Here is a 27,687-nt window from a genome sequence, read left to right as displayed (position 1 = left end):
TGTATCAGTTAAAAGGGTTACATACCCCAAACCTTAGGATGGAAGAAAATATATCTATACTGAAGACAGGCAATCCATAGAAAAAGCTCAGTGTCTCGGTAAGGAATCTCACGGAAACAGAATCACCAAACACCAATGAAGTCCCTGGAATAGGCTTGGTTTGCTAGAAACGCATGGACCTACCAATGACCGGAGAAATCCATGCCATAACAACGACTGAAAGGAAATCGCATGAGGAACAAGTGCCAAGAGCTGAAGGAACAAGTATAAGAAGACCATGTGTATGGTAAAGTTGAAAGTTCTTTGTCTAGTATTATGTATAAGGATAAGAAATTAACTGTAAACTGAGAATCGAGGACTTTGATTAAGATAAGACAGGACTGTAGCACATTGATATTAGTTAGAAGAAAGTGAGATACCTCTTGAATGTGTTCAGTTAATATTTATGTTTTAACCACGCTAACAGCCAGAGCGTATATATACATCCAAGTTACCATGGATGCGAAGTGCATATTAAAATTGTAATGCCATTGATATTACATTGATATATATGATGGATATAAAGTACGAGGATGCGTATTTGATCCATAATGGCCTGTAAGGTGGTTAATATTAAGATAATATTAAGATGATCTAATTTGAGTATTAAATTAACTCTTGAAAATTCATATTAATATTGTTGTTTAAGATTACTAGGTTCCTAATCTTGTAAAGGAATGTTTCTTTGATAGTCTTATTTACTGGGGATACATGCGAATTAGTTTATTTAGCATTGAATTGATCCTGATTAAATGTTCTTTGTATTGTATGATAACTAATATGTTTAATAAACCTTTTGCTATCTTTAAATCCAATTGTCTGAGTTTAGAATCCGATGCACCCCTCACAAAAAGTACGAATCCAAGCAGGAGGAAATAAGTTGTAGTTTAGGTCACGATTGCAAACCAATGGTCATTAGTGTACATCTGAAAATTCACTTCTTGATTAAGATTTCCTTTTCATAATCTAATGGTTCTAGGTGGCGCAGCATTAAAATATAAATTTTCCTAGAGCTTTGAGAGAAGCAAGATTTCAGAACCTTTGACACCTTGGATATGGCTCGACCCTGAGGCAATTCCTTTGTGTTTCAGTAGTACCACGTGACACCCTAGGAAAGACTTATTGTAGAATACGTATATTGATAAAAAATTAAGAAAGTGGGATATAGAAATGGATCTGAGAGGAACAACAACAGACTCTGGCAACCTATTCCACTCATTCACCACTCTTCAAAAAAGAAATTTAATTTTAACACTCTTGCTCAGTTTCCAAGGATGGCCCCTAGTTCTTCCACCAGCAGACCTCTTATGAAACATTTCTTCTATGTTAATCTTGTAAGAACCCCTCAGTAATTTGTATGTCTCAATCATATCACCCCTTTTCCGTCAATCAATTTCTGTAATCCATAATCTTCAACCTGTCTTCATTCCACAGACCTGCTGCTATCTTCGTCACTCACCTCTGGATCCTATCCACCTCCTCCTCATCGCCAAGAATCCGAGATTGCCAGATCTGCATGCACTAGTGAAGATGGGGGTCTTATCAAGGCTCATTAAAGAGGAATAATAACCTGTTTGTCTCTGCTTATCAGGGTATTCTTCAGTAACCAAGTAATCCAATGAGCTGCTTTGGCCACTTTTGCAATGTGCCCTCTAAACTTTAACTCTCTTTCCACTAACACCCCCAAATCGCTGGCGTCGACATTTTTCTGTTGTTACAGTTCTATCAATGTGGTATACAGCTGGTAAGCTTTTCACCCCTCATTGCACAATGTTACACTTTGACACATTAAACTAACATCCGTTTTCCTTTGCCCAGACTGCCAGTCTATCCAAATCATCTTGAAAGATTTTATTATCATCTGCATTAATCATCGCTGTACACAATTTTGCATCATCAGCAAATAACTGAACAGTTCCTCTCAGATCCTTTTCTATATCATGAATGTACTAATTAAATAGCAGTGGCCCAAAAACAGAGCTCTGTAACATGCCACTAGTCACAGGCCTTCTTCTGGACTCTACTCATGAATAAACTACTCTCTGTTATGAAACATAATCTGATAGACTCTGATATCTCTCCATCAACCACCTCTTATTTACTTCACTAACTTTATATCCATCCCATTGTGCTGCAATTTATTGATTCAAATTCCATGCAGTATCCTGTCAAAAGCAAAAGCTTTTAACAGGATACTGCATGGAATTCTAATAAGATAATTAAGATTGTATTGATTAAGTTTCATGTTTGTCATTTGTCCTAAGAATGATTACTTAATTTCTTAGGGAAGTACTGTGAGTTTCATAAACTTTATCAACAGAAGGACTTTAAGGAGGCTGCAGCTTTACTTGTAAATCTTTTATCATCTGGTTTAGTCCCAAAATCGTAAGTGCTATTTAACTTTTCTTGCTTATTCAAGAAAATTTACTAATGCCAATAGTAATAAATAGTTGTCACTTGGTATAATAATTTCAGTGTTGCACATATGCAAACCAATGATTTAGATTCCCCTTGTTTCTTAGTTTGATGTTTCCATTTGGTAAAATTATGGAGACAACTACCATGTTGGAGGAATAATAACTTTAATTTAAAATTGGATAAAATAATTATTAGACATTTTTGACTATCATATTAAATTCATCATCAGGTGTACATGTATACATATATTATTATTAGTCATGTGCTGGGGCTAAATTGCTGAGAAGAACTTATGCCAGAGGCTTAGTGAAGTAAAATAGCACTGGAAAATAATTTAAAATACAGTAAGTCCTTGTCTTACATGAATACATAGTGTGGTACTTCAAATTACAACTATAAATAATAAGTTACACCACAACCACAGTAATTAACTTTAATGAAATAAAAGATATCTCATACTGAAACTAACAGTACATCATCAGTGTAGACAAGCAAATCAAAGGCATGGAATACAAAGTACATACAGCTGTCGGTGGTTTACCAATTAAAAACTGTTGCCTCGTGCTAGAAATTAATGTTAATAATTATTACAAATATTATTAAAAACTTTTTTTTTTTGATGGTTCCAAAGATAAGAATCTACCAAACTTTTGCAAGAGAGAGAGACAATCGTTCCAATTCAGATTTCGCTGATATAAAAGAGCTTCGCAACTTTCTTTGAAAAGACGTTCATATTTGCACTTGCATCTACGGAGAAGACCAGCTTTATCCCACTGGATCCCCTTGTGTTTAGTCAATACTATGTTATGCCAGACCAGACTTTTGAGGTTTCACGTATTCGATATAATGTTGATGTTCATTAATTCTCTTTTCTGCAGAATGGCCTGTTTGTCCAAAATATGTTAGATTACATTCACATGGTATCTGGTAAACACTAGCTAATGATAAAGGCCAGTTTGTCTTTTATAGATGGCAACAGGTGAGAATTTTTTGTTGATTGGAAAATATGTGGGAACAAAATGATATTTCTTCAAAATTCTGCAATTGGTTCAGAGATGCCAGCAATATAAGGGATTGGAACCCTGCGGTCTGTTGAAGAATCCTGAGGTGTTGGAACATAGGTGTCATTTATCTGCTGGATTTGATTAGGCTTGTAACCATTACATTTCATTAACATTTTGAAATGTAATAGTGGAAACTTCTTGTTATAAGCTTGAGGGAGAGGAGCACACTTTATGCGCTCTATTAATTAACGACTTGATAACACCATGTCATTATTATCATATTTATTATCTAATGAGCAGACTTTCGATGAATGTCTAAGAATGGTACACTACCAGCCTTTTCTTTTTCCATGGTGATCTGAATGCGTGGGTGAAGGTTATTGATCTGTTGTAGGAAAGTGGTAAGTTCTTCAGAATGAGGCTAAATAGTAAAGACATCATCCACATAACGAAATGAATGAGAGGGTTGGGGATGGATGGATGAGAACAAGATATCTTCTAGATCCGTGTTTCTCAACCTGTGGTCTGCGAAGATGGGACAGGTGGTCTGCAGGCAGACTTAAATTAATTAATTAAATAAATATATATATATTTTACTTATCCAAACAAAACAAATTAAAATTGAATAAGTAAGTAAAAATTATTGAAATAAAATGGATACTTAAAAAAACTAACAAATAGTGTCAGAATGTTCATTCTGTGAACATCTTTTATTACTCATCATTCTGCTGCTACAATAATTTGTATCAGCAGAATGACAAATACTAAAAGAGGGGTGAAGTGAACAACAATATACTTTTATTGCTTCTGCATTCCCTTGCTGTTTTGTCAGATTTGAAGTTAAACATGTGTTATCTACATTTCAACCAAGGCTCAGTATATCTTCAGAAGTGATACTTGGACAAAGTATGTAGTGAGTTACCACCAGTATTTATATATTTTTCGGAAATGTTTTTTAATAATGGAAAAGTGGCTTAGAACTAGGACTTTGAAAAACAAAGCAAATGAAAGGTGATGTGTGACACACGTGTTATAATGGCGAGTAAATCTGAAACTATTAAAGTAGAAGAAACAAGCAGTTCAGAGAAAAAATACAGTAGGAAATATAACATTTCATATTTGGAATTCGGGTTTACTTGGTGTGGAGATGAAAGTGAACAGAAACCTCAATGTGTTTTATTTTATGAAGTGTTGTCGAACAAGGGCATGAAACCTGCGAAACTCCAATGACATTTAGAAACTAAGCATTCTGATGTGAAAAATAAGCCAATTGAATTTTATCAGTGACGCTTAGGGACATTAAATCATGGGAAAGTTATAGTTTCAGCCATGGATAGCAAGGCACTGGAAGCATCCTATCTCTTAAGTATGCGCATAGCGAATACAGGGAAACCTCATTCTATCAGGGAAAATTTACTACTTCCAGCTATAAAAGATGTGGAAAAACTATGTTTGGCAACAAGTTACTAAAAGATGTTCATTTAATTCCTCTTTCAAATGATACTGTCAGTCGCAGAATTAATGATATGGCAGGTGACGTAGAATCTCAGTTAATCGAAAGAGTTAAGAAGGGTCCTTATTATACATTACAAATAGACGAGACTACTGATGTTACAAATGATGCACAGTTAATATGCTACGTAAGACATGCGCATGATAACAACGTTCATGATGATATTCTGTTTGGTAGAACTTTGCCATCCCAAACAACGGGAGAAGAAATATGTCACACTCTCAATAATTACATAATACACAAAGGGATCCAGTGGGGAAAATGTGTGGGCTTCTGTTTGGATGGATCTTGTGCCCTTACAGGCAGGCATAGTGGGGTTGTTTCTATGGTCAAGGAAGTAGTTCCGGATATGAATTAGGTACATTGTTTCATACATAGGGAAGCATTAGCCGCCAAAGGAATGCCACCAGAATTTAAACTGTGCTATACAATGATGTAAAGCTAGTTAATTTTATTGAGGCTCGACTGTTAAATAACAGGTTATTTTTGGTACTCTGTGATGAAATGGGCAGTGAATATATACAACTTTTGCTTCATTCACAGAGTACCAAAAATAACCTGTTATTTAACAGTCAAATACTTTGCCCCTGTTATTTAACAGGGGCAAAGTATTAACAACTTGATGCCTACGACAAAATAAAGGCATTCGAGAAAAAGCTGGTGTTATGGATTAATTATGTAAAAGACAACTTGCACCTTTTCCAAAATTGGAATCCTTTTTAGTGGAAAATGATATTTTTGTTGATTCTGAGTTTCTAGAAAGGGTTTGTGACCACCCCAAAACTCTGAAACAGAATTTTAAACATATTTTCCCAATAACTTTTATCGGAAATTTCTGTTGATTTGCAATCGATTTCAGGATTACAGTCACGAGAAAGACCTTTTGTTATCGAAAAAAGCTTTCAAGTGACAGTGGGCTTAAATTGAGCTTATTAATTGAGCTTTCAAGTGACAGTGGGCTTAAAATGCAATTTCGTGATCTTGGTTTGACTCTATTCTGGATCTCGCTTTCAGTGAGAAGTGAATTTCCCAAATTATCTGAAGAAGCATTGAAAATCGTCATGCGGTTTTCCACAACCTTTCTTCATGCAAAAGGATTTTCGTCACTCTCCTTCAAATAAAAATAAAATACAGAAATTCTCTTAGTGTGTGTGTGTGTGTGCCGATCTTTGACTTAAGTTGACCAATATTGAGCCAGATATCCAGCAACTCTGCAAGGGCCGAGAAGCTCAACCATCTCATTAAAAGTAAGTAGTAATAATTATATTGTTATTTATTTATTTAATAAAAATTATAACTTTGTTCAATGATGATGCACTTTTAATCGTTTACTTCCAATTTAATTAATTATGTTTCCATATGTATTCAAAACGTGCTTTTAGATTTATTATGTTATAAATGGCACAGTTTTTACCAAATGTTGGTAATTCCCACATAGTTTTTTTTTTTAAATTACATAACTTAGTGGTCCATAGAATTGTTTTAGGCATTTTACTGGTCCTTGGGCTTAGAAAGATTGAAAAATGCTGTTCTAGATGGTTCAAAAAATAGTTTGCCAAAGGTAGAGAGAGAGAGAGAGAGGGCTACCCATGGCAGCAGTACCTTCAACTTGGTTATAGATCTTGTTTTTCCAGCTGAAATATCTTGAATGTATAACAAATTCAAAAACTTTGCAATTTCGGGAGGGTAATCATCATAAAGTAAATTGACATTGTCAGTTAACGGAATATCAGTAAAGAGGGAAACAATGTCATTGCTGACTAACAAGTCCAACTCTGGTATCTGAATATCCTTCATTTTTTCAAGAAAATGTGTGGAATTTTTGATGAAGGATCTGGATTGTCCCATATAGGCAGTTGATAAACGTGACAGAAATATAGCAATGCTATAAGTGGGAGAGTCAGTACACTCAACTGCTACCTTGTGAACATAATCGATTATTAATATATGACAGTTAAAGCTCAATTTTGATAGATAAGAGACATTGAAATGGTGGATAGTATAGATCCATTCATATTTTATAGCCAGATGTAGAAAGACTTTAAAAAATTAAAAAATTTACCAGGTAGCTTATGAAGTATTACCTTGGGCATTGGAAGTTGCCTTGGTTTGTACTGCTTAAAAGACACAACTATACCCAGAGCATATGAACTTCTTGGAAATTTCAGAAACTTTAAGTTTCTTTCTGTATTTGGTTATAATATATGGCTAGATCGATAATATCCTCCATTTTACTATAATAGATGTCTTTCCTAGTAACCCAATGCATAACTGATTGTTATTGCCACTTTGTTTGTTTCAGCCTTTTGCATTTCTTGTTAGTGAACCAAGGTAGGTTTTTATTGTAAACAATATATAAACCCTAAATACATCCAAGAAACCTATTTAAAAAATTATGTAAATAAATACATGGAAGCACACAGAAAGTTCAGTGAGTACTCTCCATGATCACAAAGGCATATTAATAGAAGAAATGGGGGGGGGGGGAGTTGATTTGATTGAAGATATGCAACAGCAAATGCAGATAAGTCTAATGCTTATACAAGAGTAAACTCAAGATGTTACTGCATGTTATAAAGCTAATCTCAGATGAGAAAAAAGCTACAAAAGTTTGAACTGTACGTACAGTATTACATATTCATAATGATGTGTAAAACTGTTGTACAAGCGTTCTTACATGTGCTTTTATATTTATGTGCTCAGTAGGATAGTGAATCAACTTTCATTTCTCAAAGTTTCTTTTCATAAACACAACCTGTTATTGCTTTAATTATTTGTCAAACTGAACATACATGTCAAAAATGCATTGTATGTAAGCGTGAGTCAAAGACTTCCCATACTATTTAATTCTTCCAGTATTTTGTCTGAATAATATGCTGTGACTGCGACAAAAATTTGTAACAAACACTCAAGTCAACACAAAAACTTCAAAGTCTCAGTTCTAAACTAGGATCTTGAATAATTAATATCTCCCATAATTTGGGAAATATTAATCTGCATCCATATTTATTCAGATATGCCTATTCTGTGGTCACCTGCAAATTTTTAAAACATTCTTTCTCTTCTGAATATGCTGTATTGGGAATGGATTTTTTTTCTAGTTGATTCTAGAAATAATATCTAATGCATAGTCTTCAAGACCCAATTAATCATAGTCATGATGGCAGATGTATTATTTATGTTCTTCTGTGCAGATGGTGGTTGATCTTCCTCTGTTCATAGTAAGCCAACTTGCAGGAACAGGGAAATCTATATACACCAGGAACTCAAAGAAGAGGGAGTTGTTCCTTAGTAGAATGGATAAAGAATGGTTTCAAGTGGGACTTATGAAAGCTGTGTAGAAGTTGTATTTCTTTAAATTTTGTCTATTTTTTCTGGCTTGCCTCAGACATAGTGGGTTGGTGATATCATTGCTGAAATCTTTCTGAAGAGAAGGTTGTGGGTTGGTTGGAAGGATTGATTATTTCTTCATTCTATAGGAATTAAATACATTCTAAAGCAATTAAATACCCTCTCATGAAAGATGTCTGAATATATGAATATTATTGAATTGTGTCAAATTAAAAAAAAAAAAAAAACACCTAAATATATACAACGTGCCAGTTTTGCTCTACTGTGGGAACAGATTGCTGCTACTCACACTAGTCTTGCTGTTACCATAGGAGCCATCAGTCCATTAGAATTGGAGCTCTGGACCATTCTCTCAGACATTTCAAAAGTCTCTGCTCAGAAAGAATTCTTAAAGATATGAAATACATGCATCAAAAAAGTAGAAGTCTTTTCAGTTCTAAACATCAGCCTCTTCTTATTGTCAAAAAGGTTTAACTTATTGATAACTTATTGTCAAAAAGGTTTAATGAAGCTGCTGTCTTTGCTCTATCTTGGCCACAGTTTTGCACCAAGAAATACTGATAGTAGACCTTATGTTAAACATTGAATGAGAATCCATAACTTTACTCCAGAAATAGCTAACAATGTTGGGCTTGACATTACGAACATTCTTTCTTGAGCTTTGCCTCCCAAAAGAAATCTGTCATCTTGTAAATTCAGTGCTTCAGAAGCTACAAAAAGATAATAGTATAGTTATGACTAGAGTGGATGAGGGTACTGCCACAGTAATCCTTAACACCAGTGAATACAATCAAAAAATGGATATCATTCTTTTTATTTACTCTCCATTAGATTACAATCCCACCAAATCTCAGATTGAAAAATTAAAAAACCTACTCAAAAAGGTACTGTCCTGGCCTCCTGAAATGACAAGAAAACTTCATTCCTATGATTCCCATTCTCATAGATATATGGTTTACCTAAAATCTACAACCCATATCCCTTTCTTCTCTAAGACATAGTAGTGCTACTGGATTCTCCTTGCAATGAATTTTCCAAACAGCCAGCAAATTTCTTACCATCCCCTCACTAGTCATACCACATTTCACCCATCTTAAAACTTCTATGGAAAATCTAATTGACAAATATATTAGTCAGCTTTGTCATCGCCTCACTGTTTGCCAATATCCCCTTGAATGCACCTTAACATTGAATTAAACATTCATACATTCACAATTAACACTTTAAAAATATATATACTCTTTGCCATTCATTCTGGATATTTTTCTTGGAAGAACAAAATTTCTAAACATATATAGAGGGTATTGCTATGGATTTCTCCCCTCTCTGGAAAGACAAAGAAGATAAGTATCAGGAAGATGACAAAATGTTCTGAAGGCTATTGAAAAAACTTACAAATGGAGAGAATACAGAAAAAGAAATCAGAAATGTGAAAGTTGATATGAAAACTGAAGATATGCTAGATTTCGAAATTAACTACGCTGAAAGACTGTTAAACAAAACAAGCGGACAGAAGTACTAGAATATATTCAAGAGGAATACAGTCAGAAGTAAATTATGATACTTTAGGTAGAAAAAGACATCAGAAACTTGAAGTGTGGAAGGGCAGCTGGAGTAGATGATATTCTATCAAAGATGCTCAAATATGAAGATATAAAAGTTTTTCAATGGCTGCATAATTCAGAAGGCCTGGTCAGAGAATCAGATTTCAGATGATTGAGATAGAGGACCCACATTACTTATCTATAAAAAAGTGAAATAAAACAGAATGTGAGAATTGCAGAGGGATTTTCCCGCTGAGTGTTTCTGGTAAGATTTATGCAAGCATACTTGGAAAAATAGTTGAAATAAATTATCGAAAGGAAACTTAGGAAAAAACAAGCTGGTTTGAAGCCAAGTTGACAGGATCAGATTCTCAGTTTAGGACATATAGTTCAGAAATTGTGGGACTATAATGGATCTGTATTTAAGTTTTGTGCATCTAGAAAAGGCATATGACAAGCTGCCCAAAAAAAAAATTTGTTCGATACACTAATATACATGGTGTAAATGGGGCATTATATTGAGCAATATGTAGCCATATGTTTGAGTTGTAAGTCAGCAGTTGGAATTGAGAGAAATACAGTTAGATGATATTAAATCAGATGTTAGAGGAGGACGCACATTATCTTCACTGATCATGTACATCATCATCAAATTCCTGCCATGTACCCTCAAGGGGTGTACAGGATATGACAGTACTACATGAAAAAATTACATCATTACTAACTTCCTATCTACAATTTTCCTCCAAATCAGTCTGTTACTTGTCAAGACTCCAACATTATCAGATCTTATATTTCTATCATCTAAGGCACTTTGTACCGTATCAATCCACCTATATCTTGGTCTTCCTCTGGGTCGTTTTCCTGCCAACCTGGCAGAGAACACTTGTTTTGCTAATCTTTCCTCTCCCATTCTATTTAAGTGACCATACCATCTGAGATTAGCTCTGCTAACGCATTCCTGGATGCTGACAATGTCAAGTTCTTTCCTAATATCCTCATTTTTAATATGATATTGCCATTGATGCCATCTGTTCACGCCTCTAATCTTTCTCAGGACTCTCATATCTGCGGTCTCTAGTCTTTGGTCAAGTGTTTTACTTCTGACCCAGCGCTCAGATCCATAAGTTAAAATTGATTTGAACACAGTCTTGTATACTGCTAATTTAGTGTTCCGACTAATTTCTTTCTTATTCCATATGAATTTATTCAATTGACTTCCCACGATACCAGCTTTGCTGATTCTGTTGTCTATTTCTATATTTAGTTTACCATCTTCAGTAAAAATTGTGCCTAAGTAGCTGAAATGTTTTACTTGTTCCATAGGTTCTCCATTCACAACACAGTTGACATTTTCAATGATTCTGCCTATTTTCATTGTCTTTGTCTTTTTATTGCTGACCTTCATACCATATCTATTACAACACCTATTCAATTTAGTCAGAGAATCTTGCAGACTTGTAGCGGATTTATTTAGAAGTATAACATCATCCGCATAAAGCAAAGAGCTGACATTAACATCTCCAATTTTGATATCAGGTTTAATACCACATTCCTTCATAATGTGATCCATATAGATAATGAATAACGGAGGGGATAATGTACATCCTTGTCTCACACCAGATTTAACATTAAACCATCTTCCTGTACTTCCTTCAATTCTAACTGCTGACTCACAACTCAAATAAAGACTAAGTATTGCTTGATATAATGCCCCATTGACACCATAAAACTGCAGCGTATTGAATAGCTTCTCTCTTGGCACCTTGTCATATGCCTTTTCCAAATCGACAAAACTTAAATACAGATCTTTGTTATATTCCCATGCTTTCTCGACTATTTGTCGTAAAGTTAAGATCTGATCCTGACAGCCTCTATTTGGCCTGAATCCAGCTTGTTCTTCACCAAGCTTTTCTTCCACAATTCTTCTCAACCGTTTCTCAAGTATACTTGCATAGATCTTGACAGGAACACTCAGTAGGGAAATACCTCTGTAATTCTCACATTCAGTTTTATTTCCCTTTTTATATATGGGTACTATGAGAGCTCTACTCCAATCATCGGGAATTCGTTCCTCTGTCCAGGCTTTCTGAACTATGCAGTGCAGCCACTGTAAGACTCTTATACCACCATACTTCAGCATTTCTGGTCGAATATCATCTGCTCCTGCTGCCTTTCCACATTTCAAGCTTTTGATGGCTTTTTCTACTTCAAGTATGGATATGTATTCCTGACTGCATGCCTGGTCAGTGTTTTTTATCACTGTGCTGTCATCACTGCTTGTTTCATTTAGCAGTTTTTCAAAGTAATTACTCTATACTTCAAGGATATCTTTTTCTCCTGTTTTCATTTCACCTTTATCATCTCTAATTCCTTTTACAGCACTCTTTCCTCCATTCCTAAGCTTCTTCAACAACCTCCAGAATATTTTACCACCTTCTTGATATTTATTTTCTATATTCTTGCCAATGTCCTCCCATGACTTTTGTTTAGCTAGTTTTACACACTGTTTAGCTTTCTTACATTTGTCTCTGTATTCTGTAAGAGTAAAAGCTGACTTATTTGCCAGGAACTTTTGATATGCTTTCTTCTTTTCCTTCACTGCCTCTTTAACTTCCTGTGTCCACCAGGGAGTTCTGATTTTTTTATCTTTGCACACAACCTCACCACATGCCTCTCTGGCAGAATCAATCAATGTTTCCTTCAGAGTTTGCCACTGAATCTCCAAGGTTTGATTCCTGTTCTCAAACTCTTTCATTTTCTTTTCAATAATATTTCTGTATTTTAGTCTACAGTTTACATCTGAGAGCTGCTCAACTTTTATTCGCTTTAAAACTTTCTTACATGTTATTCTTTTCAATATGAAATTCAATTTTATCCTGCTCAAGACTAAATAGTGATCACTTCCAATTTCAAATCCTCTGTACACTCTGGTGTCCTGCACCAGGGAGAAAACATCACTATCAACAATAACATAGTCAATGAGACTTTTCTTATTCCTAGCCTCTTCTCTCCATGTGAATTTGTGCACATTTTTATGTTGGAACATGGTGTTAGTAATAACCAGTCCATGTCCTGAGCAGAAATCCAACAGATATTTGCCATTATTATTAGCTTTGCTCTTTTCTCCAATTCCCAAAATATTTTTGTATGTCTCACAATCATTTCCTACTCTGCTATTTAGATCCCCAACAAGGACCAACTTTTCCTTTTTCATTGTGTCAGTTGCTTTTTCTAAAGCCTCAAAAAAGTCCTCCACTTCTACCTTAGTAGAATCTTCTGTGGGACCATAGGCACAAATAAGTCTCATTGTCCAGTTCCCCATTCTCATATTTGCCCACATTACTCTACTTGAGACTGACTGCCATTCAAGAAGATTAGCCTCGTATTTTGTGTTGAATACTGTGGCTACTCCTTCTTTTCCTTGATTGTTATTGCCTGAATATAACATTTTGTATTTATTGCTCAGAAAGATCTCACCAGTTTTGGTCTTTTTTGTTTCAGTCACCCCTATTATGTCGATCTGGTACTTCTCTAATTCCTCAGCTAGCTCCATTTCTTTGCCATTCAGGCTTCTTACGTTGATAGTACCGATCTTTAACTCTGGTGATGTTGAGTTGGGGTTTGTTTTCAGATTTGTTCCAGTAGCTGACTTTTCGCTGTTCGCCCTGGTTCCCTGGCGAAAACAACGGGGGCCTTGTTTAACCGGGCGACGCCCCAGCCGGCATGAAATTTTGTCATGTTGTACCATCATTTTTTATTTTGGTTTAACCAATAAGAATACAATTTGGTCGGCTAAATCCCAAATTGCCAGCCCATCCTCGTTCGTTCAGTATCAAAGTAGATACCCAACAGGGTGCACCACGAGAAGGTGAGGATTGGACATTAGGTCAGAAGCCCTGGTCGGTTCTCCGCGTTCCTTTAAAGGCTATGTGGAGGTCTCCTATCAGTTATACAGCTTTGACCCTTAAGCACTCCTTGACCCTTAAGCACCCCTGATCATGTACATGGGTCACATTATGAATGAAAGCATCAGACCTGGATATCAACATTCATCCATCTGTTCACTGGACATCAATAGATTCTGCATGGTCACTCAAATGCTCGGTGATATCCCACACCAGTCCTAGCCAGGTGGTCCTGTTGTATGGTTTTCTGGAGGCTTCGACTCTCGAAGATCAGCCACTCCAGACACACCATTCATTCATCCATCTCATTGACGGTCTGCCCCATCCTTTTTCTTCAAGAACTCGACTTTCTATTACTGTTTTGAGAAGTCCTCCTTCCATCCTTTCAATGTGTCTGAAGTATTTCAACTTTCTTTTGTATCCTTAAAAGCCTGAAAGTTCTGCCGATCCTTTCTAGCACCCATCTGTTTGTCTGCCTTTCAGTATATGATGTCCTCAACAGCCTTCTGTAACACCACTTCAAAACCAGCTGTCCTTTTCCTCTCAGACTTTTTAGGTTCCAAGTCTCATCTATAAGTCGCTGTCGGGGCAAAAAAACAGCTGAATCCAAAATCCTTACCTTTGTTCCTGTGGAGATAGATTCTTCCTTCCAGATTTTAGACAAGTCCCTTACTCTTGTTTTATCCATTTCTAATCTTCTGAACAGTAATTCTTCACATTAATAATGGATCCCAGGTACTTAAACTTGCTGACTTCCTCAATTCTATTTCCATTAAGGTACACTTGTTTCTTAGTAGATTCCTTGTCTGTATTTCCTTTGAAAACTATAATCTTTGTCTTGCTAGGATTGAGCTGAAGTCCTCTGTTCTGACCAATTTCGTTAACTTTGTCAAGCATTTGTCCTAGTTCTTCATTGTCATTTGACTGTTGATGAAAAAGCTTTAGATTAGTCTATGAAACACATTATCATTCATATCTCCCTTCTTATGTAGTGGTATGAAAACTGACTTCTGGTCTCTAGAGAAATTCAACATCCTTGCCTGTCCTTTCCTACCTGAATCCAATCAGTTAATCTAATACTTTTTCTTGCCATGGCTTCTTGCTTATTGTACAAGTTAGGTTTCAACCTGATGATGTGTTGAGGGAAATCTATTAGTTTCATTACGTCCCACAGTTTCACATGCTGAACACAGTCAAAAGCTTTAGAAGTAGTCTATGAAACACATTACAATTCATATCTCCTTTATGTAGTGGTGTGAAAACTGACTACTTCCACTTGCTAGGCTGTGATCCTGTCTCTCATATCCTTATAATCAGTTTATGAAACACTCTTATCCTTTCATCCCCTGTAGCATTAATTAACCCTGCTGGGATTCCATCTGCACCTCCGGGACCTTATTACTGTTAAGCTGTTTAACGGCTTTTTCAACCTCATGCATAAGTGGAGAAGGTTCCAAATCGAAATTTTCCTGGTGAGAAGGCACCTCCAAATTTTCATTATCCTGTCTGCCACATAGTTCCTCACAGTATTCTTTCCATCTGTTTTGGATTTCCAGTTCTTTTGTTAGTACTGCTCCATTCCTGTCTTTGATGACATTCAATTTGGACTTAAACTTGTGCTTTAGTTCACAAACTAAATGAAACATGCTTTTATAATTATGCCTCCTCATCTGGAACTCTTCATAATACAAATACCAATAAATCTTCAGATTTATTAGTATAAAAATTTTCCTTGTCCTGTCTGATGGCATTTCTGGCTTCTCTATATAATCTCATATTCTTCAGTCCCTACGTCTCTTTATTTCTCCAACTGTGTTATTTCTGTTATACCCTGATAAGCTTAGAATATCATGATTCTACTTATCATTGTATAACAGAGTATAAACTATATACAATGCTTACTGAAAATACTTGTTATCTAGGTAATAGTAATGTGTACTTTAATATCAAGTGTATTAACAAGAAAAAGAAAAGAAGAAATTGTAAAATATTTAAAGGAAGTGTTATGTATCAGTGTAAAAGGAAAAACTTGTTTACTTTACGAAAAGGAAAGAATATTTAAGAAAGTATGCTAACTTTATAAGTGATAGTTGTGCTTAAAATTTGGTCAAATTGTTTTATTATTTATAATACAACATAAATAAAAACAATCATTTTTATTCTCTTGGAGTATACGTAAGCATAGAATTTATTTTATATAAATTCTATGTTTACGTATACTCCAAGAGAATAAAGGGGGAAAAGCAAACCATTATCCCATACTGTCCTGTCCTGTGCTGGCGAGAGCAAGTAGCAGGAGAATCGGACGCTGTGACGTCACAAGCATGTTCGTGCCTCGGGTGAACGGCCAAGTTTACGGTAGCAGCTGATAGGAGAGTGGTATAAAAGGGTTGGAATCCCCCCCCCCCCCGAGGTCTTCTGGTCTTAGTCCTGTGTTCCTGAGTTGTGCCCTTGAGATCCTCGTGGATGTCCCAGGTTTTTTACCTCGTGGTCAGCCGCGTATCTAGGTGCCAATTCCATCACTAGCATGCGGAAGGAACGATTGTTGGCGAAGATTCTGATTCCAAACTTCTACCAAATAGTAGCAGGTTATACAGCATGAAGTGCTAAGAAATTAGAGGTCCATAAAGAAGATCGCGTTGGCATATCGTCGATCAGAGGGAAAGAAAACAAAGCATATAGATAAGTAAAATTTTGTTCTCTGATTTGTGTGTGAAAGCGGAATCTAAGAATTGTAAAAGAATTAATCAGCGAAGAACTCTAAGAATAGTTAAAAATAAGGGCTGTAGGAAAGTGATCGATTTGATTTAAAGAAAGTATTAAATGAATAGGCACTGTGTGGTTGAAAATTGTTAAACTTGTCCAAGAATATTATAATAAAAATTTGATCTTAGGAGTGAATGCTTAAAGAAAAAAAATTGTTAATTCTAAAATTAGTAGTGTATAAAGGATATTTTGTATGGAATAACTAAGGTTAATTGAATGGTGCCTGTATGATCCTTTGTGACTAAGAGTGTATGATTTTCCCATAGCACATGTATGAATTAAGAGCTTAATCTCACATCGAATTATTGTAACAAAGAACCCAGAGGCAATTATTATGAGGACTTCAGGACAAAGGGAAACAAAGTGTGTTGAATATTATGAGTAATCCGATGAAATGTGTATTAGATTAATGTCTGCTTATAAAAGGAATTATAAGATTGTGTCTAGAGTGAGGATATAAAGTTAGGGATTGTTTAATTAAGGTTCATAGTGTTAAATAGTTGTATCAGGAGAGATATATAAGGCTTATTGAAACTTGGTGTGAATTTCATTTGAGTGACTTAATACTGTTAGACTTGATTTAATTCTTAACCCTTATTGGATGAAAAACTTTCTTTGTGTAAATAGTATTGTATGTGTTATGTTAAATAAATGTTTGCTATTCTTTAACTAAATCCTGTGTCTGTATGGAATTTAATGCACCACCTGTGAAATAATACAGATCTAAGTGGGGAACTCATTCAGTGTAAATTTTCGGTCACGATTGCAATTATTTGTGATACTTTGGCGAGGCTCTCTACCAACCTCTTGATTAATATTTCAATTAATCGAAGGATCCTAAGTGGCTCAGTAAAAAAATAATATTCTTAGGCTTAACGAGAGGTTGGTTAGGAAGAATCATCCACATAGGTTTTGGCTCGACCCTCGGGCTATTCCTTTGTGAACCAGAGATATCACGTGTCACACATAAGAGATCCCTTTGAGGTATACAAACTAACATATATGAAAATAAGGGGACATAACATTTCGATGAGATCCCATGTTGAATCATGGGTCTCTTGATCTTCTAATTGGGCTGAGATACTTCTTGGCTGTATACTATATTATAACCTTGACTCCTTCCCAAAGCATCTCAAGTGAGTTCTCCTTAGTAGCCTCCAATAGATCCTTCATAGCTCAGTTGGTATAGACGAATCCCTTTAGTTGGAAAGACCTGGGTTCGATTCCCATCCATGACATGAGGAACCTTTATCTGGTCTTTTTGACTAAAGATAAGTTAGCTGGTCTCATATGAAGGTAGAGCATTTTTCATCCCTCAGAACAGGAAAAACCAGCCCCTTGAATGCACACAGATCTACAGTCAAAATACATACTTAATCCCTCATTAGAAGCTCAACCCATCCTAAGGGACTGGAGAAGAAAGAGTGGAACCCCCATACAAAATAAATAGTGATCTCCAATCATCAAATTGAGTTGATGTACCTTGTGTGAAGTGGGATGTACCTGACTTAGAAGGTTTTGGAGTCTTAGTCTTACTTTGGCTCTTACTAGGTGATGGCCTGTACCACAGTCTGCTCCAGGACAAGTATGCTCATCAGAGATGTTTGTCTTTCACTGTTGGAGAGCCAGGAGATGTAATCAATCTGGTGCCTTGGACCTATCATTGTTAGATGTCCAAGTATAACGCCTTCATTGGTGTTTCTGGAAGTAGGTTCAGTAATAACTAATCTGTTCTCATGGGCACTTTCACTGGGTGAATGTAATGGGTGTTACATTCACCCAGACCAAACATACCACACTCGGACGTAACTTACATACTTTTCCCACTTTTGCACTTAAGGTCTCTTAAAATGTGAAGTACATCTCTCCTTGGAAGGCAGTCCAAATCAGTCTGTAGGTTTTTATAGAATTCCTCACTCTCTTCATCGGGCCTATCTTTGTGGGGGTGCATAAACTACCACAATTGATACATTGATAGGATGAGCATTAAGGGGATTGTAACCAAGAAGGGCTCTTGCATGAACTGTCTTTAGTATCACAGTTACTCTATGATGCTTTGAATCACCTACTAAATAACACCTGGCTTACCATCCTCTCTTTTGAAGTGACCTTCAAAAAGAGGATGGTAAAGATCCAAACTATCCACACAGTCTATGATACCTCTTCATTCTATCATCTGGGCTCTGCAATTCCCGTGATGTCAATTTTATACTTCACCATCTCTTTACAGACAAAGAGTACCCATCTGTAGACCCTGTACATGCCATATGCCTAGCAAAAAGGTCCCCCTCTAAGATTAATCCCCATGCCCTCTATTCCTCATTCATAATATCACTGACTTTTGTTGGAGGCTGTAATATATACTTCTCTAACAGGACCCTCTGCCTAATCCCTAAACTTAGCTCTGATTATTCTAGGTGACAACTGATGCAGCATGAGATGTATTATGAGGCACAATGATATTAGCATTTTAGAGTAAAGTCACTGAAAAAAAAAAAAAAAGTGGTAGGATTGCAGAAGCCCTTTCCACATAACTGGGGATTTTGGTCCCAATTCATCCCACGTTGGCCAGTGGATTGGGGTTTCAGTCTATTAGGTGAGACATATATGTAGGAGAGAAGGTAGACTCCCACTGCATAGGATGAAATGAAATAGCAAAATAGGAAATATTCACCCTTAGCCCTTAAAAACTCTAATAGCATTAGGAGGGAAAGCAAGAAGAAAACAAAGAAGGAGAAATGACCAGTATACAGATAATATCAGAGATGTACACCCTCTGTCCAAAAAGAAACCGAACTTTTCAAAAATAGAAGGAACTAGTGGCACAACCTGTTGTATCTTTTTGTTGTCGAAAGCGGCAACCTTCATTAGTGTTGTGTCAACTGATTATGACATTTGTTTCATTGGAAGCCAAGTTATAGTGCCAAGAGTGACAGTGTGTTTTGACGAACAGTCGTAAAATGAGTTTCAAACAGAAAGCTGGGATTGACTTTTGTGTTAAACTTGGTAAAAGTTTTACCGAAACTCTTCAAATGCTTCAAAAAGCATATGGTGCTGAATACTTATTCCATACTCGAGTTTACAAGTGGTTTAAGCGATTTCAAAGTGGTCATGAGACGCTTGGGGACGACGAAAAGCCAGCCCGTCCAGAAACTGGACTGAGTAAAGTTAACATCCAAAAAGTGTGTGATTTCATCAAAGAAAACCCGAAATCGTCCGTGAGATTGATTGAAGATGAATTGGGGATGCCAAAATCAGCTGTGCACAACATTTTGACCGAGAGTTGAGCCTTCGTAAATTGAATTTGCGATTTGCTCCCCACAAGTTGACCAACAACCAAAAAATTTATCGAATTGAACACTGCAAATCTCATTAAAAACCTCTCGTAAGGACTCGAACTTCCTTCAAACAATCACTACTGACGAAACTTGGTGTTTTGAATATGAGCCCAAAACAAAGCACTAGAGTGCTGAGTGGAGACCACCAGAAAAGGGGCATCCAAAAAAAAGTCGCTTGGAGAAGTCAAAAGTAAAGACAATGCTGATTTGTTTCTATTTTTCCAAGGGCATTATCCACAAAGAATTCCTTCCGCCTGGCCAAACAGTCAATGGTGAGTTTTATCTCGAAGTTTTGAAGCGATTGATAGCGAGAATTTGTCCCATATGCCATGAATATCATGATGCAGGCAGCTGGTCACTTTTTCACGATAATGCACCATCGCATCGTTCAAACTGTGAGACAGTTTTTGAGAAAAACCAAGTTTGTGTTTTGGATCTCTTGCCATGTTCACCTGATTTAGCACCCTGTGACTTCTTTCTCTTCCGACTTCATTTGCCGATGAAAGCAAAGCGATACAACACCATTGAAATCGTTCAAGTGGCAGTAACCATGACCCTCAACAGGTAACCCAAAAACCTATATAAAAAACTCATTTAACGAATTAATCGACCATGCCAAACGCTGTAAAGTTGAGGGAGAGTATATTGATTGAAATAAATGATTTGAATAATTATAATAGGCCTGTGCTTTATTTTCTATCAAAAGTTCGGTTTCTTTTTGGACAGGGGGTGTATATTACATGAAGTAAGGCATGGTCCAGCATCAGGGACCCTGAGTTTGCCATCCCCGTACTCGAGGGGATATCAATATCAGAAATGTTAATTCCAATTCCATCCACTTTATACAGATGATGTGATAGCTCTAAAAAAATCGAATACAAGTTTACAGGATTCACGAACTAAATTGAATAGCAACTGTACCAAAATATGGTATGAAAATCAACAATAAAAAAAATAAAAATAAAAAAACTATAGAAATAGGCAGGAATGTTGAAAATATCATCTACATTCTGAATGGAGAACCTTTAGAACAGTTAAAGCATTTCAGGTATTTAGACACAATTTTTATAGATGATGGGAAATTAAATATAAAAATAGATGAGAGAAGTAGTAAAGTCATATTGTATTAACCACATCGCTGTCAACATGGATAAAATACATCACTCCTCTACACTTCGTATCCATCATATATTTCAATATAATATCAGTGGTATTACAATTTTAATATGCACTTCGCATCCATGGTAACCTGTACGTATATATACGTCTTGGGTGGTTATGTCAACTGGATAAATTTATATGGAATAAGAGAGAAAATAATCAAAAAGCTAAAGTAGCTGTGTAAAAGACACTTTAACCTATGAATCTGAGAGCTGTGTATTATCATCATTATTATTGTACGGTCACCTCTATGAAGTCCAAAGAATTATCGCAATAGACCCAAACTATCTATACATCTATCATACCACTCCCATTAACATTAATGGGTTCAATGTTAATTAATATTAACATTGAATCCATTAACAGAACCAAGCACTCACACTGGCAGCCCATTCAACTCATTCACAACTCTCCAAACAAAAAATCTAGTCCTCACACCCCGATTAACACACCTTAATTCAAATTCCAGGATAGCCTCTTATTCTTGCCCTCTAGCCACGTGCTGAAACATTTTCCCCTCATCAGTGCTATAAAATTCTTTAAGTAACTTAAATCATCATCATCATGTGTATCAAGGATTTAGGCCTGGCATGTCCTGTTCCGGCCTTAGAAGTCATCGTTTAAGAGGACGTCCTGGTTTTCTTGTTCCTAATGTCTTGTACTTTAAGACTTGTTTTGGTAATCTTTCTGTTTTCATTCTTTGAAAGTGTTCCATCCATTTACGTTTATATTTTTTAATTTTTTCTATTGCTGGTTCTTGGTTTAATTCTTTTATAATTTCTTCGTTTGTTTTGTGATCAAATAGGGTATACTTTGCAGTTTTTCTCATAAACTTCATTTCTGCTGTTATTAATCCAGATTTCGCTCCCATACATTAAAACTGGTAGGGCTAATGTATTAATGCAGTAACTTAAATGTTTCTATCATATCCTCTCTTTTTCCGTTATCAACCAACTTCTGCAGTCCACACACACCTTCAATCTGTCCTCATGGAGAGCATTCCACAGAAACTCACCATCTTAGTTGCTTGCCTCTGAATCTTCTCTACTGCTTTCTGATCCCCAATGGATGAGACATAAGCACAGTAATACAAATGTGGATGTATCAAAGCCTTATAAAGAGGAATAACAACTTCCTTATCTCTACTTGTTAATGTGTTCTTCACTAGCCAAGTAATCTTATGGGCAAAAGTAGCTGTGTTATGGGCAATATGTCCTCTAAACATTAACTCTCTCTCTACCACCACCCCTAAATCTCTACCTTCATCTATTTCCTAGAGTACAGTGCTATCAATGTGATACATGGCTTGCAATCTATTTATCCTAAAATGCATAATTTTACATTTCACAACATTAAACTGACACTCATTATCTTTTGCCCAAACTGACAACCTATTTAAATCATCCTGCAAGCTCTTCACATCATCTTGATTAACTATTACTCTTCCTAATTTCGCATCATCAGCAAACAATTGAATATTTCCTTTCAGGTTATTTCTTATATCATTTAGATACAAATTAAACAGCAATTGTCCCAGCACTGAACTTTGAAGCACACCACTAGTCACCTGTTTTTGCTTGGATTGTGCCTCTCCATATACCACTTTTTGATATCTGTCCTGCAGCTACCCTTTTATCCATTAACCAGTGCCATATCCATCCCCATTTGTTCTAATTTGCGTAGCAGAGTTCCTTGTTGTGTTCTGTCAAATGCCTTTGCAAAATCATCGTGTAACCGTTTCCTTTATCCAACTCATCTGCTACTATATTATAAAAAGTTAGTAAATTACTAAGGCATGACAGAATCCTTCATGGAGCCATGTTGACCCTCATACAGTATCATATTTTTATCTACCTATTTTTGAATTCTCTCTTTCTTACCAATCTTTCTGGTACCTTTGCCAGCATGATCATTGTGTAGCCATTTCCTTTATCCAACTGTTGGTAAATTACTAAGACATAACTGATCCTCCACCCATTCTAAAATTCTCTTTGATCTAATTTCTCCAGTACTTTTATCACCATGCTTGAGATACTGATTGGTCTATAATTTGCTACTGCAGTCTTAGAACCTCCCTTATGCAATGGAATTATTTCACTCCCTTGGAACTCTATCAGAGCTGAGACTAAAAGAGCTTAGTTGAAGGCAATGCCATTCCCCTGCACATTTTTGCAAAACTGGAGCTGATATCCCATATAACCCCATAGCTGTATTTACATTGAGATTCTGCAATATCCTAAGATCCAATTCATTCACCTCTGTTCCCATATAAGTCTCTGCCACATATGTCTCTGCATTAATCTCTATTTGATGATAGACCCTTACAAAGTGGTCAATGAGTAACTCAACTATTTTATCTTCATCACTTCATGACCATAATCACTCATTAAGTTTAATCTTCCATAGTCATTCTTCCTCTCACTTTCCACATAACAAAAGAACTCTTTGGGATTCCTTTGGCCTGCTATATCATCACTATATAAATCCTTCTCTCTTTCAAACACAGATCCACAAATCCTACATCATTCCTTCTGCACAACCTATGTAATGATTAATTGCTACCACTGTTCACCTCCTTAGGTTGCCTCTATCATAGTTTGCCAGGAGACTTACAATCATCGCCTTCTCTCTCTTTGGTTTTGCTTCTCCTAACAACTCCTTTACATTTTCCCTTATAGAATACTTCTCGCCTCTCACATTTGTGCCAGCTAAAAGCAGAAATCATCAGTATGGAAATAAAAACTTGATTAAACACTGGAGATCATAGGTATGAGAGTTCTGAGAAAGATTGGAAGAGCAATGTGTACAGAAGGTACCAATGGCAGAATCATATTAAAATTGAATGATATTTGTGCCATCTATTTACTTCAATCTTCTTGAAACAAGACTAATCTCAAATGGTATGGTCCCTTAAACAGAATGGGAGATCCTGCCATCCTGGCAGGAAATAGATCCCCAAAGGAGACCAAGATCTCTGTGGATTGATATAGTAGGAAGTGTATTAGTAGACCAAGATATAAGATCTGACAGATAACATTCAGATTTGAGGTGATCTGGTGAAAAGACATACTGTTATGAAGCTCCTGAAAGATTGCTCTTTTTTTTTATTTATTGGGTGTTTTTTAAGATTAATTGGTGTATTGTTAGTATATTATTGTAGTTTTTAGAGTATTTAAGTACATAATTGTAGAAATATTGTTTGTTTTTAAGAGTCTTAAGAATGGTGCCAAAAACTTGCCACAAGGCAATGTCTAAAGTAGGTTAAAGTTGTTAATGCTGAGGAGAACTTTTATCCTGATGAGCAGAAACGTTGCTGCACTGCTGATGATGATGATGATTTAATTGAGGATAATCTGACATTAGAATCATCCCGATTAAAGGAAATTATTAGAAAATTGGAAAAAGTGGAAAAACGTTTAATGAAACTTAGACAAGATAACAGAAAGGATCAGAACAAGAAAAGGCAAGAAAGCACTGAAGTTGGTAATAGTAATAACAATAACAACAAGTAAGTCAATTAAAATCTAAGAAAAAAAAGTGGTATGATATGGTGATTTAATCAAAATTTGCACTTACCAAAAGAGTCATTACATTTAGCTTCCTGGGAGAGAAAATTAAAGAGATTACAAACATAATAGAAAAACAGAAAAGTAAAAGAGATGGTAGTTCTTTGTGGGAACTAATAATTTAAGGGGAAACAAATATAGTATGAGAGAGGATATAGAAGGTCTGTTGGAAGAAGCAAGAAAGAAATGTAAGAGAGTACAAATTTTACATTTGCTACCCAGATACGACAGTACCGAGTTATGAAGGAAGGCAATGATAGCAAATGATCCAATATGCAGGCTATCTAAACAAATGATGTAAGTTTTTAGATAGGTGTGGAGAGCATTTGATTGCAGAAAAGACTTGGATCTGAGGGGCAGCCTGCACTTGAAAGTATTTGGCATCAGCAGCCTTGAAAAATTACTCATTAGGATGAAACCTAATGCAAACAGTCAGGAAAACTAGATCATTATGAGAGGAATGAGGAAAATGTGTGTGAAAGTTCTGTTGTGGTATGCAAATGTGATAAAGATATAAATGGCTGTGAACATGGTCATGCATGATGCAAAGGGGAAATATATGCTTTAGGTTCGGTTCATTTGAGTGTGTCTTGGGAGGGGGGGGGGGTCTACAGCAATGCCAAACAGGTTACATATCTAATAAGAAAAGATCAGATGGGAATTTATGTCTATAGAAAAATGCTAGGAACAGAGGGATTGAGTTTTTTTGCTTTATTGAACAATTTTATGGCATAAAATTGTTGACATTGGTGAAACCTAGCTATCAGAATGAAATGTTGTTACTGGGATTGAGGGTAAATGGTATAGAATTTTTAGGAATGACAGAAAATTGTTATTATTATTATACAGGCATCTCCATGGAGTCCAAAGACACATTGCAGGATACCAAATCTATCATACCTCTCGTTGAACCTATTAACTGATAAAGCACTCACAACTCAACTCACTCTAGCAACCCATTCCACTCATTCACAACTCATCAAAGCCCTCCCCCCATAAAACACACCTTTCTTCAACTTCTAGGGGAAGACCCCTTGTTTTGGCCCCCTCTAGCCAAGTGCTAAAACATTTCCCATGCATCTATCCTATAAAACTCTTTAAGCAACTTAAATGATTCTATCGTATCATCTCTTTTTTTTCTATCAGCCAAATTCTGCAATCCTCACACACATTCAGTCTCATAGGGAATGTTCCCTCTCCTCATAGGGAACATTCCACAGGCCACTCACCATCTTGGTCACTCGCCTCTCCATCACATCTGCATCCCCAAGAAACCCAGTGGACGAGACTTCAGCACAGTAATCCAGATGTAGGCATATCAAAGCCTGATAAAGTGGAATAACAACTTCTTTATCTCTACCTGTTAATGTGTTCTTCAATACCCAAGTAATCTTATGGGCAATCTTAAAAATATGTCCTCTAAACATTAACTCTCTGTCTACCACCCATCCCTAAATCTCTAGCTTCATCTGTTTCCTGGAGTACAGTGCCATTAATGTGACACATGGCTTGACATCTATTTATCCCAAAATGCATAATTTTACATTTCTAAACATTAAACTGACACTTATTATCTTTTGCCCAAACTGACAACCTGTTTAAATCGTCCTGCAAGCTCTTCACATTATCTTGATTAACTATTACTCTTCCTAATTTCACATCATCAGCAAACAACTGAATTACTTCCTATATCATTTAGATACAATTTAAACCGTAGTGGTCCCAGCACTACTGTTTAATTTGTGTGAACTTTGCAGCACACCACTAGTCACCTGTTTTTGCTTTGATTTTGCTTCTCCATATACCATTTTTTGATATCTGTCTGGCAGCTACCTTTTTTTTTATCCACTTAATCTGTGTCATATCCATCCCCATTTGTTCTAATTTGCGTAACAGAGTTCCATGTTGTGTTCTGTCAAATGCCTTTGCAAAATCATCGTGTAATAACCATTTCCTTTATCCAACTCATCTGCTACTGTATTATAAAAAGTTAGTAAATTACTAGGGCATGACAGACCCTTCATGGAGCCATGATGGCCCTCGTGCAGTATCATATTTTTTATCTACCCATTTATGAATTCTCTCTTTTTTACCAATCTTTCTGGTACCTTTACCACTACACTTGAGATAGTAATTGGTCTCTAATTTGTTATTGCAGTCTTGAACCTCCCTTATACAAAGCAATTACTTTGTCCTCTTTCCACTCCCTTGAAATTCTTCTGGGGTGCTTAAGAGTCAAAGCTATATAACTTAGAGGAGATCTCCACATTACCTTTAAAGGAATGCAGAGAACCGATCAGGGCTTCTGACCTAATGTCCAATTCTCACCTTTTCATGGTGCACCCTGTTAGGTATCTTCCTGGATACTGAACAAATGAGGATGGACTGGCAATTTGGGATTTAGCCAACCAAATTGTATTCTTACCGGCTTAAACCAAAATAAAAAATGATGGTACAACTTGACAAAATTTCATGCCGGCAGGGGCATCGCTCGGTTGAACAAGGCCACCGTTGTTTTCGCCAGTGAACCAGGGCAAACAGCGAAAAGTCAGCTACTGCAACAGATCCTAAAATGAATCCCAACTCAACATCACCAGAGTTCAAGATCGGTACTATCAACATAAGAAGCCTGAATGGCAAAGAAATGGAGCTAGCTGAGGAATTAAATAAGTACCAGATCGACATAATGGGGTGAATGAAACAAAAAAGACAAAAACTGGTGAGATCTTTCTGAGCAATAAATACAAAATGTTATATTCAGACAATGACAATCAAGGAAAAGAAGGAGTAGCCATAGTATTCAACACAAAATACGAGGCTAATCTTCTTGAATGGCAGGCAGTCTCAAGTAGAGTGATGTGGGCAAATATCAGAATGGGGAACTGGACAATGAGACTTATTTGTGCATATGGCCCCACAGAAGGTCTAATAATGTAGAAGTGGAGGAATTTTTTGAGGCTTTAGAGAAAGCAACTGACACAATGAAAAAGGAAAAGTTGGTTCTTGTTGGGGATCTAAATAGCAGAGTAGGAAATGATTGTTAGATATACAAAAATATATTGGGAAAATTTGGAGAAAA

At 36.2% G+C, this 27,687-nt stretch overlaps 1 protein-coding gene and 1 long non-coding RNA gene across 5 annotated transcripts in view; one reads left to right on the top strand and one right to left on the bottom strand.

Annotated features, from left to right (window-relative positions):
* The window catches only part of Nup75 (nuclear pore complex protein Nup75), a 492,606-nt gene that overhangs the window by 439,290 nt on the left and 25,629 nt on the right, over positions 1–27,687 (top strand). For both annotated transcript variants that reach the window (XM_090404850.1, XM_090404851.1), the window contains exon 21: positions 2,325–2,424. In XM_090404850.1, the coding sequence (XP_090260976.1) occupies positions 2,325–2,424 (100 nt within the window). The remainder of the gene's footprint in view (positions 1–2,324; positions 2,425–27,687) is intronic.
* LOC150099097 (uncharacterized) overlaps positions 2,877–27,687 on the bottom strand; it is a 135,145-nt gene continuing 110,334 nt past the window's right edge. For 2 of the 3 annotated variants that reach the window (XR_016549478.1, XR_016549477.1), the window contains one exon: positions 2,877–4,019. This is a non-coding gene — a long non-coding RNA (uncharacterized LOC150099097). The remainder of the gene's footprint in view (positions 4,020–27,687) is intronic. The other variant, XR_016549479.1, reaches the window with a different exon arrangement.

Source organism: Typopeltis vanoorti, chromosome 15, assembly GCF_054136105.1.
Source record: "Typopeltis vanoorti isolate ZY-2024b chromosome 15, IOZ_Tvanoo_1.0, whole genome shotgun sequence".
NCBI classification, from domain to species: Eukaryota; Metazoa; Arthropoda; class Arachnida; order Uropygi; family Thelyphonidae; genus Typopeltis; species Typopeltis vanoorti.
This window is presented reverse-complemented; position numbering and strand designations above follow the sequence as displayed.